A 13,206-nucleotide genomic window follows, 5' to 3' on the forward strand; every position below is an offset into this window, starting at 1 on the left:
AATTTTATTTATTTGAATAAAAATATTTTTTTGATTATATTGTACCTCCATTACTCAACTTTTTTTGAAAAGCCATTGTGGCTGTTTTTTTTAGTACTAATATATACTTAGTATAAATTACAAGTATCCTTCTCTGGTAGGAGGACTGATCAGTCTTTGATTGCTAACTTATGAGTAACTTCTTTTGTAGGAGGACAAGCTAAAACTTTGATGTTTGTGCATATTAATCCTGAATCTAATGCTATTGGAGAGATAATAAGTACCCTTAAATTTGCAGAGAGGGTTGCCTCTATAGAACTTGGAGCATTAATTCAGATTAAAAAATGGGAATTGAAATTATACTGCAAGTTAGCTTAAGCTGCTGCAAGGCAGTTCACTAACAGGATACCTTTGTCTATTTGATAACTGATATCCATTTAATCATATATTGAACCAGTGATCAAAGGTCAAATATCATATAGCAAGAAAAATAGAGTAAACATCCTAAAACACCCAAACCAGCCAGTGTTCAAAGACACCATGAGGGCAACAAGCCTCATACATCAATAGGAAACAAAACTTAAAGACACATGTAAGACAACCTACAATCAATACAACTGTAGAAATTGATGCTGAAAATGTCACAACACTTAGAAGCTAAAAGCCGAGACTCAATACAATCTTGGGGAATATTAAATAAGAAGATCATCAATTAAATATGTACTACATTTGAAATTGATAAAATAATAGGATTCATCGGGGAATATTGTCAAACACTTAGTGTGCATCAAAATTTAAGCACAAATTAGTAAAATGCAAGTACCAATTAAAATTGACAAAATCAATCTCTATAACCATTCATAACCTCAGAAATTATAAATAAAAGTTCGAATTACACTATAAAGAACCCTAAATTAACAAATGAAGCAAAATAAAAACTAAAATCAATTAATAAGTTCGAAAATCGCCAAAAATCGCAAAAATTGACAAAAACCTTAAGTAATCAAACTAAAATCAACGAAAATCAAACTTTAATCAACGAAAATCAAACTTTAATCAACGAAAATCAAACTAAAATCAACGAAAATCAAACTAAAATCAACGAAAATTACCTTGACAAAGAATCAATGAAGTTAGAAGCAGAATTGATGAAGAATCAAAGCAAAGGAAGAGAGCAGTAAGAAGGGAGCAGAGAAATTGAAGGAGGAGAGAGAAAATTTGCGCGTCGAATGAAGGAGTAGAGAGAAAACGCTGGAAAATTGTAATTGAAATTACATTTGATTGGGATAAATTGTAGCCATTGGATGCAATTAATCCAACGGTTGTAATATGTCCTCACAAAAAATAAGGTTCTCACATAAGGGGGGTGGTCTCATATGATCCTATATATATATATATATATATATATATATATATATATATATATATATATATATATATATATTAAATTAGTTGAAAATTGATGCGGGTTTTTTGTGGTTTCCACTAAAATTCCGATGTTAATGAACTGTAGTTTAGATTTTGCACAATTTGGTGATAGAGGAACTAAATCAAAAGGATATGGAACAATTTAATCTAAGCAAGATTAAATTGTAACTAATAAGATATGGAGTTATTATTCCTAGCCAAGGTTTAATAACAACTAAAATTGGTAGCTTTCTCGGCAAAATAACATATGCAATTTTCTAGCGGAAAACAATTCATATGAATTGATCAAACTATAACTCAAAGTCAATTTATCACTAAAAACGTTATAACCTATACCCTTTATATATGCAAAATTGGAATATTGTAAAAACAAAAGAAAAACTAATCTCTAAACTAAATCTATCAAACTAAAAGATAAATAACAACTAAATATTATCTATAATAACCACCTACAAGATAAAAATTATTAACAAAAGATATAATTAAAATGACTCCTTTAAGAATCTTTCAGATATGCATCAAAAATATAATGGATATACCTTGCACCCGAGTATAATTAAATTGATTTAGAGATAGTCAAAGGGGATGAAGTAATATGATCCATTCGAAAATCATTACTGAATTTTGCTTGATATGATTAAATTTGGTCTAATATGTTATTGTAAGTTCTAGACTTCTAGTTAGACACTTACACACATTGACATAACCTCTTAAGTGACTGGATATATGAACCCAAACTTTGTTAAGTAGATGTTACGAGGTTATTGAAATACATACTTACATACATATCGTTTATCGCCTCACAATCTTTCACACTTCCTCATAAAAAGTAATAATCAATAACTAGGCTCCAACAAAAACAACAAAAGAACTTGATCTGTACTCATGGGCCGCTTACATAGAACAATGAAAGAGATCAACTAAGCCCCCACAAGGTGAACTTAGTTAACAAGCAAAGACTTTTTGTCAACATAGCAAACGTAGGTTTCCTCGTTACCAATCTTAATTAGCTTCTTCAAGATCAAGTAACTCTTTCTTTGCACTCACATTTTGAGCAAAGTTGTACTTAACAATAGTTGACTTGGTTCTCTTTGACAATAATGTGTATTCGTTCGTAGTCAAATGAATTGCACTTCAGCTATCACCAAACACAAATACCAAGCTTAAATATGAAATAAACTCTTAATTTAATATACCTGGCCTTGAGCCACTTTATTTACATTGCCTCTTTGAATGTCTTGATAATGTCCATGAAATTGGACTCTTTAGCCCAAATGGCTACAACATCTTTTAGAAACTTACAACCATATCATCTAAAGTAAAAACATAACAAGTGTAGATTTTTCCTTCTTACAAAAATGAGCATATATACGAGTATATGTATGACGAATATTTAAAAATCTCTTAAAATAGGGTATCACCATTAATTTGAATCACCTTAGATCATTCTAGATTGAGATATATGTACATCTGAAGTCAATTCTTTGCCATTTTTCTAAGATTTAAAGTCACAAATAATAAAAACAAAATGTTAGGATTAATTTCCACAAAAAATTTATCAACACACGGTATGGTAAGACAAAAAACCAAGGGTTATGGATTTGGTGGGATTTAGAGCCATGGTTTCTTAGTGTTTTAAGGAAACAAGAGCGTAACATCATTACGTTTACGTACCTATAATATATGGCATATATGGGTGGCAATAGTGCATTGCCTAACTTGTACCCCACACGTTTATAGGTTTTATGTGTCACTTTAACATAATTTTCTACAAGACTAGAAGTTGGTAGGAGACTTGGTTTTTCTCTTATTTAAGAAGCTCCTAGAACTTTTTACCCACTAAAACTCTAATCCCATTTTATATGCATGCGCCCACTTCCTTTATTTTCCACCAACAAATATTCACATTCTTTTCTTTTCTATTGTTTTCTATACTTGTATAAAATTATGGTGTGCTTTAATTTGGTAGCTATAGCTGGATCCTCTCTTGCATGAGAATAAAAGGACCTTTTTTTGCTCTATATATACATCCCTCATTGCAATTCTTTTCTTCACTTCAAATTAATTACACATTCCCTAATTAATTATAATTGAAGCTCCTATAATTAACACACTTAATATGGCAATCTCCAAGCTTTTCATTGCTACTCTTGTCCTCTCTTTTCTTCTTCTTCATGTGGTTCAAGCTCAGGATATTGTAAGCTTATTATTCATATTATTAGGTTTAAGTTATGGTATCGTGGATTATGAAACTCTGATCTTTTCGTGATGAGAGTATTCATAGTCGTAGCTATACCATTAGTCTTAGCCAATTCTTTAATATTGGTCACACTTTTCGTTTCCGTCTGTTTCTATATAAGTTTATTTCATGAAGATTTTAACACTCTTGTGCCTCCTTATCTAAGTAGAACATGCAAATAAGTCCAACTCTTACATACTATCTAAATACTCGACTATATGTCAACAGTGTCTAGGACTGTTTAATTTGTTTTGGTATATGTCTTATTTTTAGTACCTACCTTGTCCACAATAGATACATGACCTTGATATTGAACACATTTATTTTAATTTCTTACATTAATAATCTTTTTTCAAATTTGTTTAATCATATTTTGTACTTCCTCCATGCATTATTAATTGCAACAGTTTGAATTGATTAAAATTGTGAGTGCTTTTTGGTTAAACTGTCTCAACTAAAAGTAAGCGGAGAAAGTAAATACAGTAAACAAATAAAATGCTGCTACCCTGTATTTCTTTCAAAACATTTTCTTATCATATTTGAAACTAAACATTGTATTACTATTTTTGTCCCACAGATTGAGAGTAACGGTCCAAAGAGGTCTCAACTTGGTATAAGTAAGTATCTACATTCAGCTATGATGATAATATAATTCTAACAATTAGAATAACTTAAGCAATTATTAAACCATATAGTTAATTAATATTGTATTATGTAAAATTCATTCTTTTAAAAAAAAAAAATTGTAAAATTAATTCATGTATGGATGCTGCAGATTGTGGAGCGGCATGTGTAGCCAGGTGCCGGTTAAGCAGTAGACCAAACCTATGTCATAGGGCATGTGGAACCTGTTGTGCTCGTTGCGGGTGTGTGCCACCGGGTACTTCCGGTAACCAAGAGATGTGCCCTTGCTACTACAACCAGACTACCCACGGTGGCAAACGCAAGTGTCCTTAAACTTTCTACAGCTAAATGTATACCTCTGTAGTTTATTACTAGTACTATATATGTTATTTACGCCCTCTATCTCTAAAAGTTCTTCGTGTTTGAATGGTGAATTTTAGAGATGGAGAAAGTATTGTTTAGTGTTTACTATTACTACATTGTCGTGCCATATATTTTATTTTATCTGTTACGCTATGCGAAGTATATCAATTGTGTTATTTAATTTGTGTATGTAATTCAAACTGATTGTACGTTCATTTTGTGAATAATGATGATATAATAAAAGATTCATGTCTAATGTGTTGGTCTGGCTCTACTCTGTTTAACACTTTAATTCCCTTTGTTTTCTTGAGTTATTTTTTCAAATTATTTAAAATGGAAAAGTTTCTCAAAAGAAGGTAATGACTCCCGTCAAAAAATAATACTTCGTATCATATACATGACTACCTGCACTTTTTTTTTTCTTCTCAATTAAAATTACCTTAACCAATGGGTAAATACCTCTGCCATAAACTTTCATCCATTTTTGTAATGGATGAGAATTCAATTGACATATACGAAGTATGATTTTTTTTTTTTTTTGAACAAACAAAGTATAAATCTTCGTTTCTTTTAATTACTACAAAAAAAAAAAAAAAAAAAAAGAGGAAGCTCAATTGTAAAAAATAATGATTATGAAAACACAAACTTACAAAAAAAAAAAAGGTTATACGTTTTATAGCTGTCCCTAATATGATTAAAATTTACCTTGAAATAATTAAAATTACCTCAATACAAATGAAAGTAATTTAAGCTTTATTGATTAAATTACCTTCTATAAATGATAAAAATTGAATCTAAGTGGAAGAAAGTAACTACTGCCCTGAAAATTTTTCATCGAAAACTAATTAACATGCCTTTTTTTTAAGAAAAGATATGTGTTTTACGGGCCGGTGTAACTTTTAGAACATTGTCATAGATTAATGAAGTGTTACTAATACTTAGCCTAGTGGTTAAGATTAAGGGCATGTGTATAATAGGTTACGATTTCAGATCGTAAACCCTCATTTGTGAATTGTATTGCTCTTGTAACTTGTTTATATAAAAAATATCAAGAAATAAATGACAAAAGGTTTAAACTAGGTCGTTAACTAGCTTACCTAAGTCAACAAAAATAGAAATCCAAACTCAATCCTAGCAATAGGGGCAAGTTCGGGTCAAACCACGAGAAATAGGTAGTCAATTGCTAAAGTCTCTGGTTAAGCTATCTCAAACAAGTATGTGGTGTAGTTTGAGCTAGACTACGCAAAACAAGCAATAAAATCTAGAGAAAATCAAATACCAAAACGCTAGGGATTAAAATCCACATACAATCATGATAGACATGCTAAATTGGAGGTAATCGGATCAATTAAACATTGCAAGGACTAATGGTAATTGCTATCGAATGAAATAGAATACCTCCTAATCGTAAAACTAGGTCTCCACTATGAATGACAAACTAGGAGAATCACAATTCAAATCATTCAACAAATGCAAATCCTAAATCAAGTGTTCATGTCATTAGGAATTACAATGCAATCTAGCTTGGCAATCTAGGTTAGCTACTCCTATAAAAGCTAAGCACATGCACAATTCCATAATCAATTAATTAATCACAACAATTAATCAATCAATATCCCCAAATTAACAACAATCTACCAATCATGCATGCTTCCCCTTCACCCTAGCTAAACAAACTACTCACTAAGCATATTGAATTGAAGGAAGAAAGCTAAGCTAATCATCATTAATATCATCATTATTGCAATTGAAATCAAAGCTAAATCAATCAAGCTAATCAAAATCAAACAATCAAAATAAACTTGAAATTGCATCAACAACAAATTAAAGTGCAAAGAATTGAAAGAATTAAGTAGAAGAATCTCACAAACTTGATGATCAAAAGGAAATTGAGCTTGAATTGAATTGAAATGAAGATCAAAGTTGAGATCCACAATTTCTCTCTCTAGTTTCTCTCTCTAATTAGCCTAATATCTCTCTAAAAATCTGCTAATTGAAGTCCAAAATCTAATTCAAAATTACATCATGAAAAATAAAAAGAAGAAGTTATTTATAGTATAATTAAATTCAAAGGAAATAAGGGAAAAACCCCGAAATAAACCCAGTCAGGCGCGCCCTCTCCATAATCAGCGCGCCTACGATAAACTGGGTACGTAAACAGAGACCCCTGGTGGCGCGCCAGCGAGGCTGTTGTGCGCGCCCACGCTGCTGACAGTCGCGCCCGCGTTTCCTGGAGCAGGGCACTTCTTCGGTGCGCACAATGTATGATGGTGCACCCCTCATGATAGTCACAAAATATGGTAGTTTCAAAATGCGATTTACAATGGGTTCAACACCAACATTTCATGAGAGCGCAGCCACTAAGTCTTGGAGTTAGCCATCACTTGCTTCATGATCTATCTATAAGCTAAATCCTTGCACCAAAAGCCTCTTCCAATCGGAGAATTATCATAACGGGTCCCGAGCTTTGCCTTAAACCTACAAACAAAGATAATAGAACAAGTAAAATAGAAAACACGAGAAAATCCACAAAAGTGAACGAAAACACGAAATAAGCGAGAATAAAGAAACTAATGAACAAAACTAAGCAATTATTAGAAAAGAAAGCTATAAAAAGGAGGTAAAAATAACTTAAAAGACTACCCTATAAATTTCATAAATGACACTCATCAATAAAAGCCTTATTATTCCTTTCTTCATAAAATATGAGTAGGTATAAGAATGAAATAAATGGATAAAGTAGGAAAGAGTGTGTAAGAAGTAGGTTGAGCATGGATCAGATATCTAATCTAAAATGGATTTTATATAGGATATCCAAAAACTATGAAATCCGATATTTGATATCCGATTCGAAAAGTTTCGGATATTCGATATCGAAAATTTCAGATCGGATATACCAGATATCCAATATACGAAATACTAAATAATTGTTTCAAATTTTGAATTTTTAATTTTTTTTTTAAAAAATGTAAATAACAACAAACTTTTGGGATATTTGGATTGAATATTCATTATTTGATATCCGAAATCCGACTTATTATTTCGGAGATAGGATATCTGAAAATCCGAAAATTGATATTCGAAGAGGTATTCATTATCCGAAAATTTTGGATCGGATATCTTAAATTATCAGTTCAGAAATTCGAATTTTTGGATATATAGTTTTGCTTAAGCCTAATATGAAAATGTAAATAGAATGGGAAATAAAAGTAGAATTAAGTTAGAGTAATGTATATGCCTAGGTGGATATTTATTGAATAATAAATCTATCAATAAAGATATCTTTATATAACTCCCTCCATTTTATCTTGTTCTACTTATTAGAAATAGGGGGAACCAATGAAAACATTAATGAAAGGACAAGATTTCCCGTTTTATAAGATAAAAGATTTTTAGAAGAGATTTCAATGATTAAAACAATATTTAGAAAATAATGGAATATATAATTTATTGGGCATTTATTACACTTTAGAATAGTAGAAAACAAAAATAATTGTGCACATAATACATAAATAATTGGGATTTAAAGATAAAATAACGTTTTTTTTTTCCAACAAAGTACTCAACTTTGATGATGACTATAGGGAATTTTTACCTCGCCCTACCGTGGGTCATGTTTTTATGCATGCCAGCTATCCTAGTGAAGAAGCTAGAGAAAGTGAGTCGTCAACAAGTTTTAGGAACTTGTAAACCGTTCATGATTGTGAAGGTTACACCTCATTCACAATCACAGAGATTGCTAACTCCATAGTGGTCTGGAACCATGACTTGATGTTCGGGGATGATGATACGAACTTGACTTTCAAAGAAGTCAAACCCGCCCTAAAATAGGCCTCTACTTGATTCTTATTGATATTCATGAGCACTTTTCGATCAACATTCATACATCAAATTAATCCTAAACCTGCCTAACCTATGTTGGCTTATTATTAATGCACAATTAAATCTAATACTTGTGATCACTTTAATTAAAATCATATTAAACCTAAATCCAATCATTAATTATCTTATTAGGCGTGATTTCAATTACAAATTCCCTTTAAACCTGCAAAAAGGGGTGTGATCAAGCAATAGTAACAAATCATTGATAATCAAGAAACATATAATTATCATAATAATCATCATCATAAAAATATCATTAGTAGTAAGATCCTAGGCATGATACTAAACAGATTAATAACAATCCTACCATGTTACTAAATAATTAAAAATACGGTCCTAAACATGATGCTAGTAATCAAAGCAATAAAAATAATTAGAGTAAAAAAAACAAATAATTAACTTTGAATACTACATCATGAATAAATTGTTAGTAATTTCAATAAAAATAAATAAAATAATAATTCACAAAAATTAAATTAAAGAGTTAGAGAAATTAATAACACTATCAGGATTATACCTTCACGCCTTGGTTAAAAAAGGTAGAACCTTCGGATCTTGTTTTGGAGTTTGAATTACTTGAATAAGATTAGAAATAAAGCTAAGAACAATAGAAATTGTACGTCGAAGCTTTAAGTCTAAGCCTTTTGGGATGATTTGGGATTGATAAAATATTTGTATGCATGGTTGTCGAAATTCCCCTCCAAAAAATCAGAAATAATGGTGGTATTTATAGGCTTAAAATCGGGTGAAGATAGATTTTTGAAAAAAGATATGATTGAAATAGTGAAACGGTGTCAGTTTTGGATAGAGTTTGGTATTTTAATCATATCTTTTTCGTTTCTAATCGAAATTGAGCTTATGATATATCATTGGAAATCTTATTTCAAGGGCTATCCAACTATCCAATATTTGGATAAAAATTATGAGGCAAGAAATTCAGTTTTGACCGATTTTGGAACTAGAGTTGTGAAAAGGGAAAATGGGCTAAGTTTAGGCTAATGAAATGGATAAAATGGCTTTAAAATAATTTTGGGCTAGAACAAAAGGACTATTTAAGTAATTCTTAAATCCACTACGCGAACTGGACCAAATTAGGCAATGAGAGGTTGTTTTGTCATCGGGCTTTGGTCGGGGTGACATTTTTAGGTGTCTACAATTACCATCTTTATTTTATTGCTATTATATAAAATAAGAGAAGCTATTGCGTGCGTATGCGGATGGCTTTCAAACAAAAGCCCAGAATGAGCGCGGGTTAAAGGCCCGGTGTTAACGGGATTTGTAGGCTGTTATAAATTAAAAGACTCAGCAATTTATTAAGTTTTTACGCAAAATCGAAAAAGAAGAAGAACAACAAGATTGCGCAATTTTGAAATTCACAATAGAAGAAGAAAATCTAACAGATAAATCAATTAATTATCAAAATGAAGAAATTGATCAGCAAAACGAATCAAATTATCAACAATATGATTCAAATCATCAAAAAGAGAATTCAAATTCCCCTAATTCATCTACAATCACCTTAGAAAATCTTGGTAATTCTATTTTTATTACTCTATAACTTTTTCATTGATTTTTAAACAGTAAAAACTAATTTGTATATTTATGTAATATGTGATTTCTATTTTTGTAATGCAAAAGAAAAAATATCATAAACAAACAAAAAAAATTATGATAAAGAAGCTGGTATTGGTGAGTACATTTATGCTTCATAATTTAAGTTATTGAAAATGTATGCGAAGATTTTATAATTTGGCCTGTTAGATTTTTGCTTATATCAGTATTTTTTTAGCTTATAATAATGATGGCTTATATAATAATGATGACTTATATAATCATATTGATGGCTGATATTGAATAGTTGGCTTATGTATTTCTTTTATTATCTGATATGTTTTTGTTGTTGGCTTATATATTACTGATATGATCTGTATTGCCTGATATCTCTTAACTTATATCAATAAGTTGTTGGCTTATAAGTATTTTTTGTTGGCTTATATGAGCATATTGATGGTTGATATTGAAAACAAATAATCTATATTGAAAACTTATACTGTATTGCAGATTTGGATTATTTCAAGTATGATGGTGATAAATATATAAATTTATCTTTGATGGGAAGAATTGTTGAAGATCATCAAGATGCATTGCGTTTATACAAAGCTCATTCTACAGCAGTTGGATTTAGTGTTAGAAAAAGTACACTAAAAAGGAATAATGGTATACCATATGATTTTTACTTTTGCTGCTCAAAGGAGGGATTTATAGATGAAAAAAGACAGAAAAAGGACAAAGAAATTACATTTGGTGAAATGCCTTCAAAAATAGAAGGACAATAAAAAAAGAGGAAAAAGAGATGTGTCAATGAGACTAGAACTGGTTGTAAAGCTAATATCAGATTCAAGCAAAAAGAATATGGAGTGTATTTTGTTATTCAACATAACACAAAAGGCAATCATGAGTTTGTTGGTACAACAGAGAGGTATCATATGAAATCTGAAAGAAATATAAAGGCAGAAATAGGAAAGGTGATTGAAAAAATGATTTAAAGTGGTATAAATCCAATGGATATCTTTGATTTTTTATCAAATGAGGCTAAATCAGAAGAGGTTAAGGACATACAAAGAGAGATATATTGAATTATGTAACTAGATATAGAGCAGAAAGGATTGAAGGTGGAGATATGCAAAGTGTTTTGGATACACGACAAGAAAGAGCAGAAGCAGATTCCTCATTCTTTTATTGTTTGAAGTTTGGTGATTGTGATCACATTCTAAGTTATGTTTGGCGTGATTCAATGATGCTAGAAGATTACAAAGCCTTTGGAGATGTAGTTGTATTTGATACAACTTATAGGACAAATAAATATGGTTTAATTTGTGCTCTAATAGTTGGGGTAAACAACCATTGGAGAACTACTATGTTTGGTTGTGCCTTTATGATTGATGAGACAACTGCTACCTTTGAATGGGTTCTTGAAACTTTCAAAAAGTCAATGAGAGGATTAGAGCCAAATACAATATTTACAGATCAAGCAATGAGCAATGCCATTGAAAAGGTAACTTGTTTTCTCTTTTATTATCTATTAAGATAATTAGTTGGCTTATATCAGTATTTTGTTGACTTATATGTATTTTTTATTGTCTGATATCATCAAATTAATAGCTTATATGATCTGATTTATTACCTGATAACTCTTGGCTTATATTAATATGTAATATTTGTTATCTTATATCATTATAATGTTGGCTTATATGATATTATCAAAGAAATGATTATATCATTAATAATTATTAACATATGATATATAAATGCAGGCTCTACCAAATTCAAGACACAGATTATGTTTTGTGGCATCTTCAAAAAAACTTTGTTTCAAGGTTTGGTTAATTGAAAAGTAATGAAGAATTCAAAAGTATGTTTGACAAATGTTTATATGGTTGTGATGATGATAAAGAATTTGAAGCTTGTTGGACTGAAATGATTCAGAAGTACGGTTTGGAAGAAAAATCTTAGTTTGAAAGATTATATGATCTTAGGATGAAATGGTGTCTTGTGTTTAGCAAGGACATATTTTATGTTGGAATTTTATCATCACAAAGATCAGAGGTGACAAACAGAGTTTTATCTTTCAAAGCAAACAAGAAGAATTCATTTTTTGAATTCTTCCATATTTTTGAAGCAATAGTGAAAAGATGGAGAAGAAATAAAAAAGAAGATAATTACAGAAAAGTAAAAAGCCAAAAACAAAATGCAAATTGTTGAAACAAGCAGCTGAAGTTTACACTTTGAATCTTTTCAAAGACTTTATAGAAGAATATGAGACGAGTACGAGATCTTATATCCAAGATTTAACTCATGAAATAATAATTGATGGTCTGAAGATATTTGAAGTGTCAATAAATGAAGATTTCATGGGCAGTCCTTGAGTTATTTAGTATGAGAATTTGAAGGAATTTGCTTGTACCTATTTATGTTTTAATGAATAAGGAATGATATGCTACTATATATTGAGAGTAATGCATATGAATAATGTATTTACTCAAGAAGAGATGGATAAAATTAGCAAAATCTTCAATTTGGGAAGACAGACATGGTACCAACTTTGAATTTTTAAATATTAAAGTTACTATTAATTCAGTTTTATATGATGGCTTATATGATCTTTATATATTGCCTGATATCTCTTAGCTTATATCAATAATTTTTTGGCTTATAAGTAATTTTAGTTGGCTTATATGACCATATTGATGATGGCTTATATGATGATATAATTCAACAGTTGGCTGATATAATTCATCAGTTTGCTTATATGATAGCTGTAGGGAATATTTCAAATATCAACTTTGACACCCACTGTGATCATGCACTTAAGCATGGTGGCATCCAAAGGGAAAGAAGCTAGAGCAAAAGAGTCGCCAACAAGTTTTAGGAACTTGTAAACCGTTCACGGGTGTGAAGGTTACACCCCATTCACGATCACATATATCGCTAACTCCATAGCGGTCCAGAACCATGACTGGATATTCGGGGATGATGGTACGAATCCAACATAAATGAGATTGAACCCTCCCTAAATAGGCCTCCACTTAATTCTTTTGATATTCATGTGCGCTTTCCGATCAACATACATAAAACAAGTTAGCCCTAAACCTGTTTAATCTACGTTGGTTGATTATTAATGCACAAAAAAA

The 13,206-nt window shown here is 30.5% G+C and overlaps 1 protein-coding gene across 1 annotated transcript; it reads left to right on the forward strand.

Moving 5' to 3' along the window:
- The first annotated feature begins 3,334 nt into the window (after positions 1–3,334).
- LOC110686449 (gibberellin-regulated protein 1-like) lies at positions 3,335–4,889 on the forward strand. The gene is made up of 3 exons (XM_021863073.1): positions 3,335–3,604; positions 4,224–4,263; positions 4,422–4,889. The coding sequence occupies exons 1-3, from the start codon at positions 3,527–3,529 to the stop codon at positions 4,601–4,603; spliced, it is 300 nt and encodes a 99-aa protein (XP_021718765.1). The 5' UTR covers positions 3,335–3,526; the 3' UTR covers positions 4,604–4,889.
- The last annotated feature ends 8,317 nt before the right edge of the window (positions 4,890–13,206 follow it).

The sequence above is a fragment of the Chenopodium quinoa genome, unplaced genomic scaffold, assembly GCF_001683475.1.
Source record: "Chenopodium quinoa cultivar QQ74 unplaced genomic scaffold, ASM168347v1, whole genome shotgun sequence".
NCBI classification, from domain to species: Eukaryota; Viridiplantae; Streptophyta; class Magnoliopsida; order Caryophyllales; family Amaranthaceae; genus Chenopodium; species Chenopodium quinoa.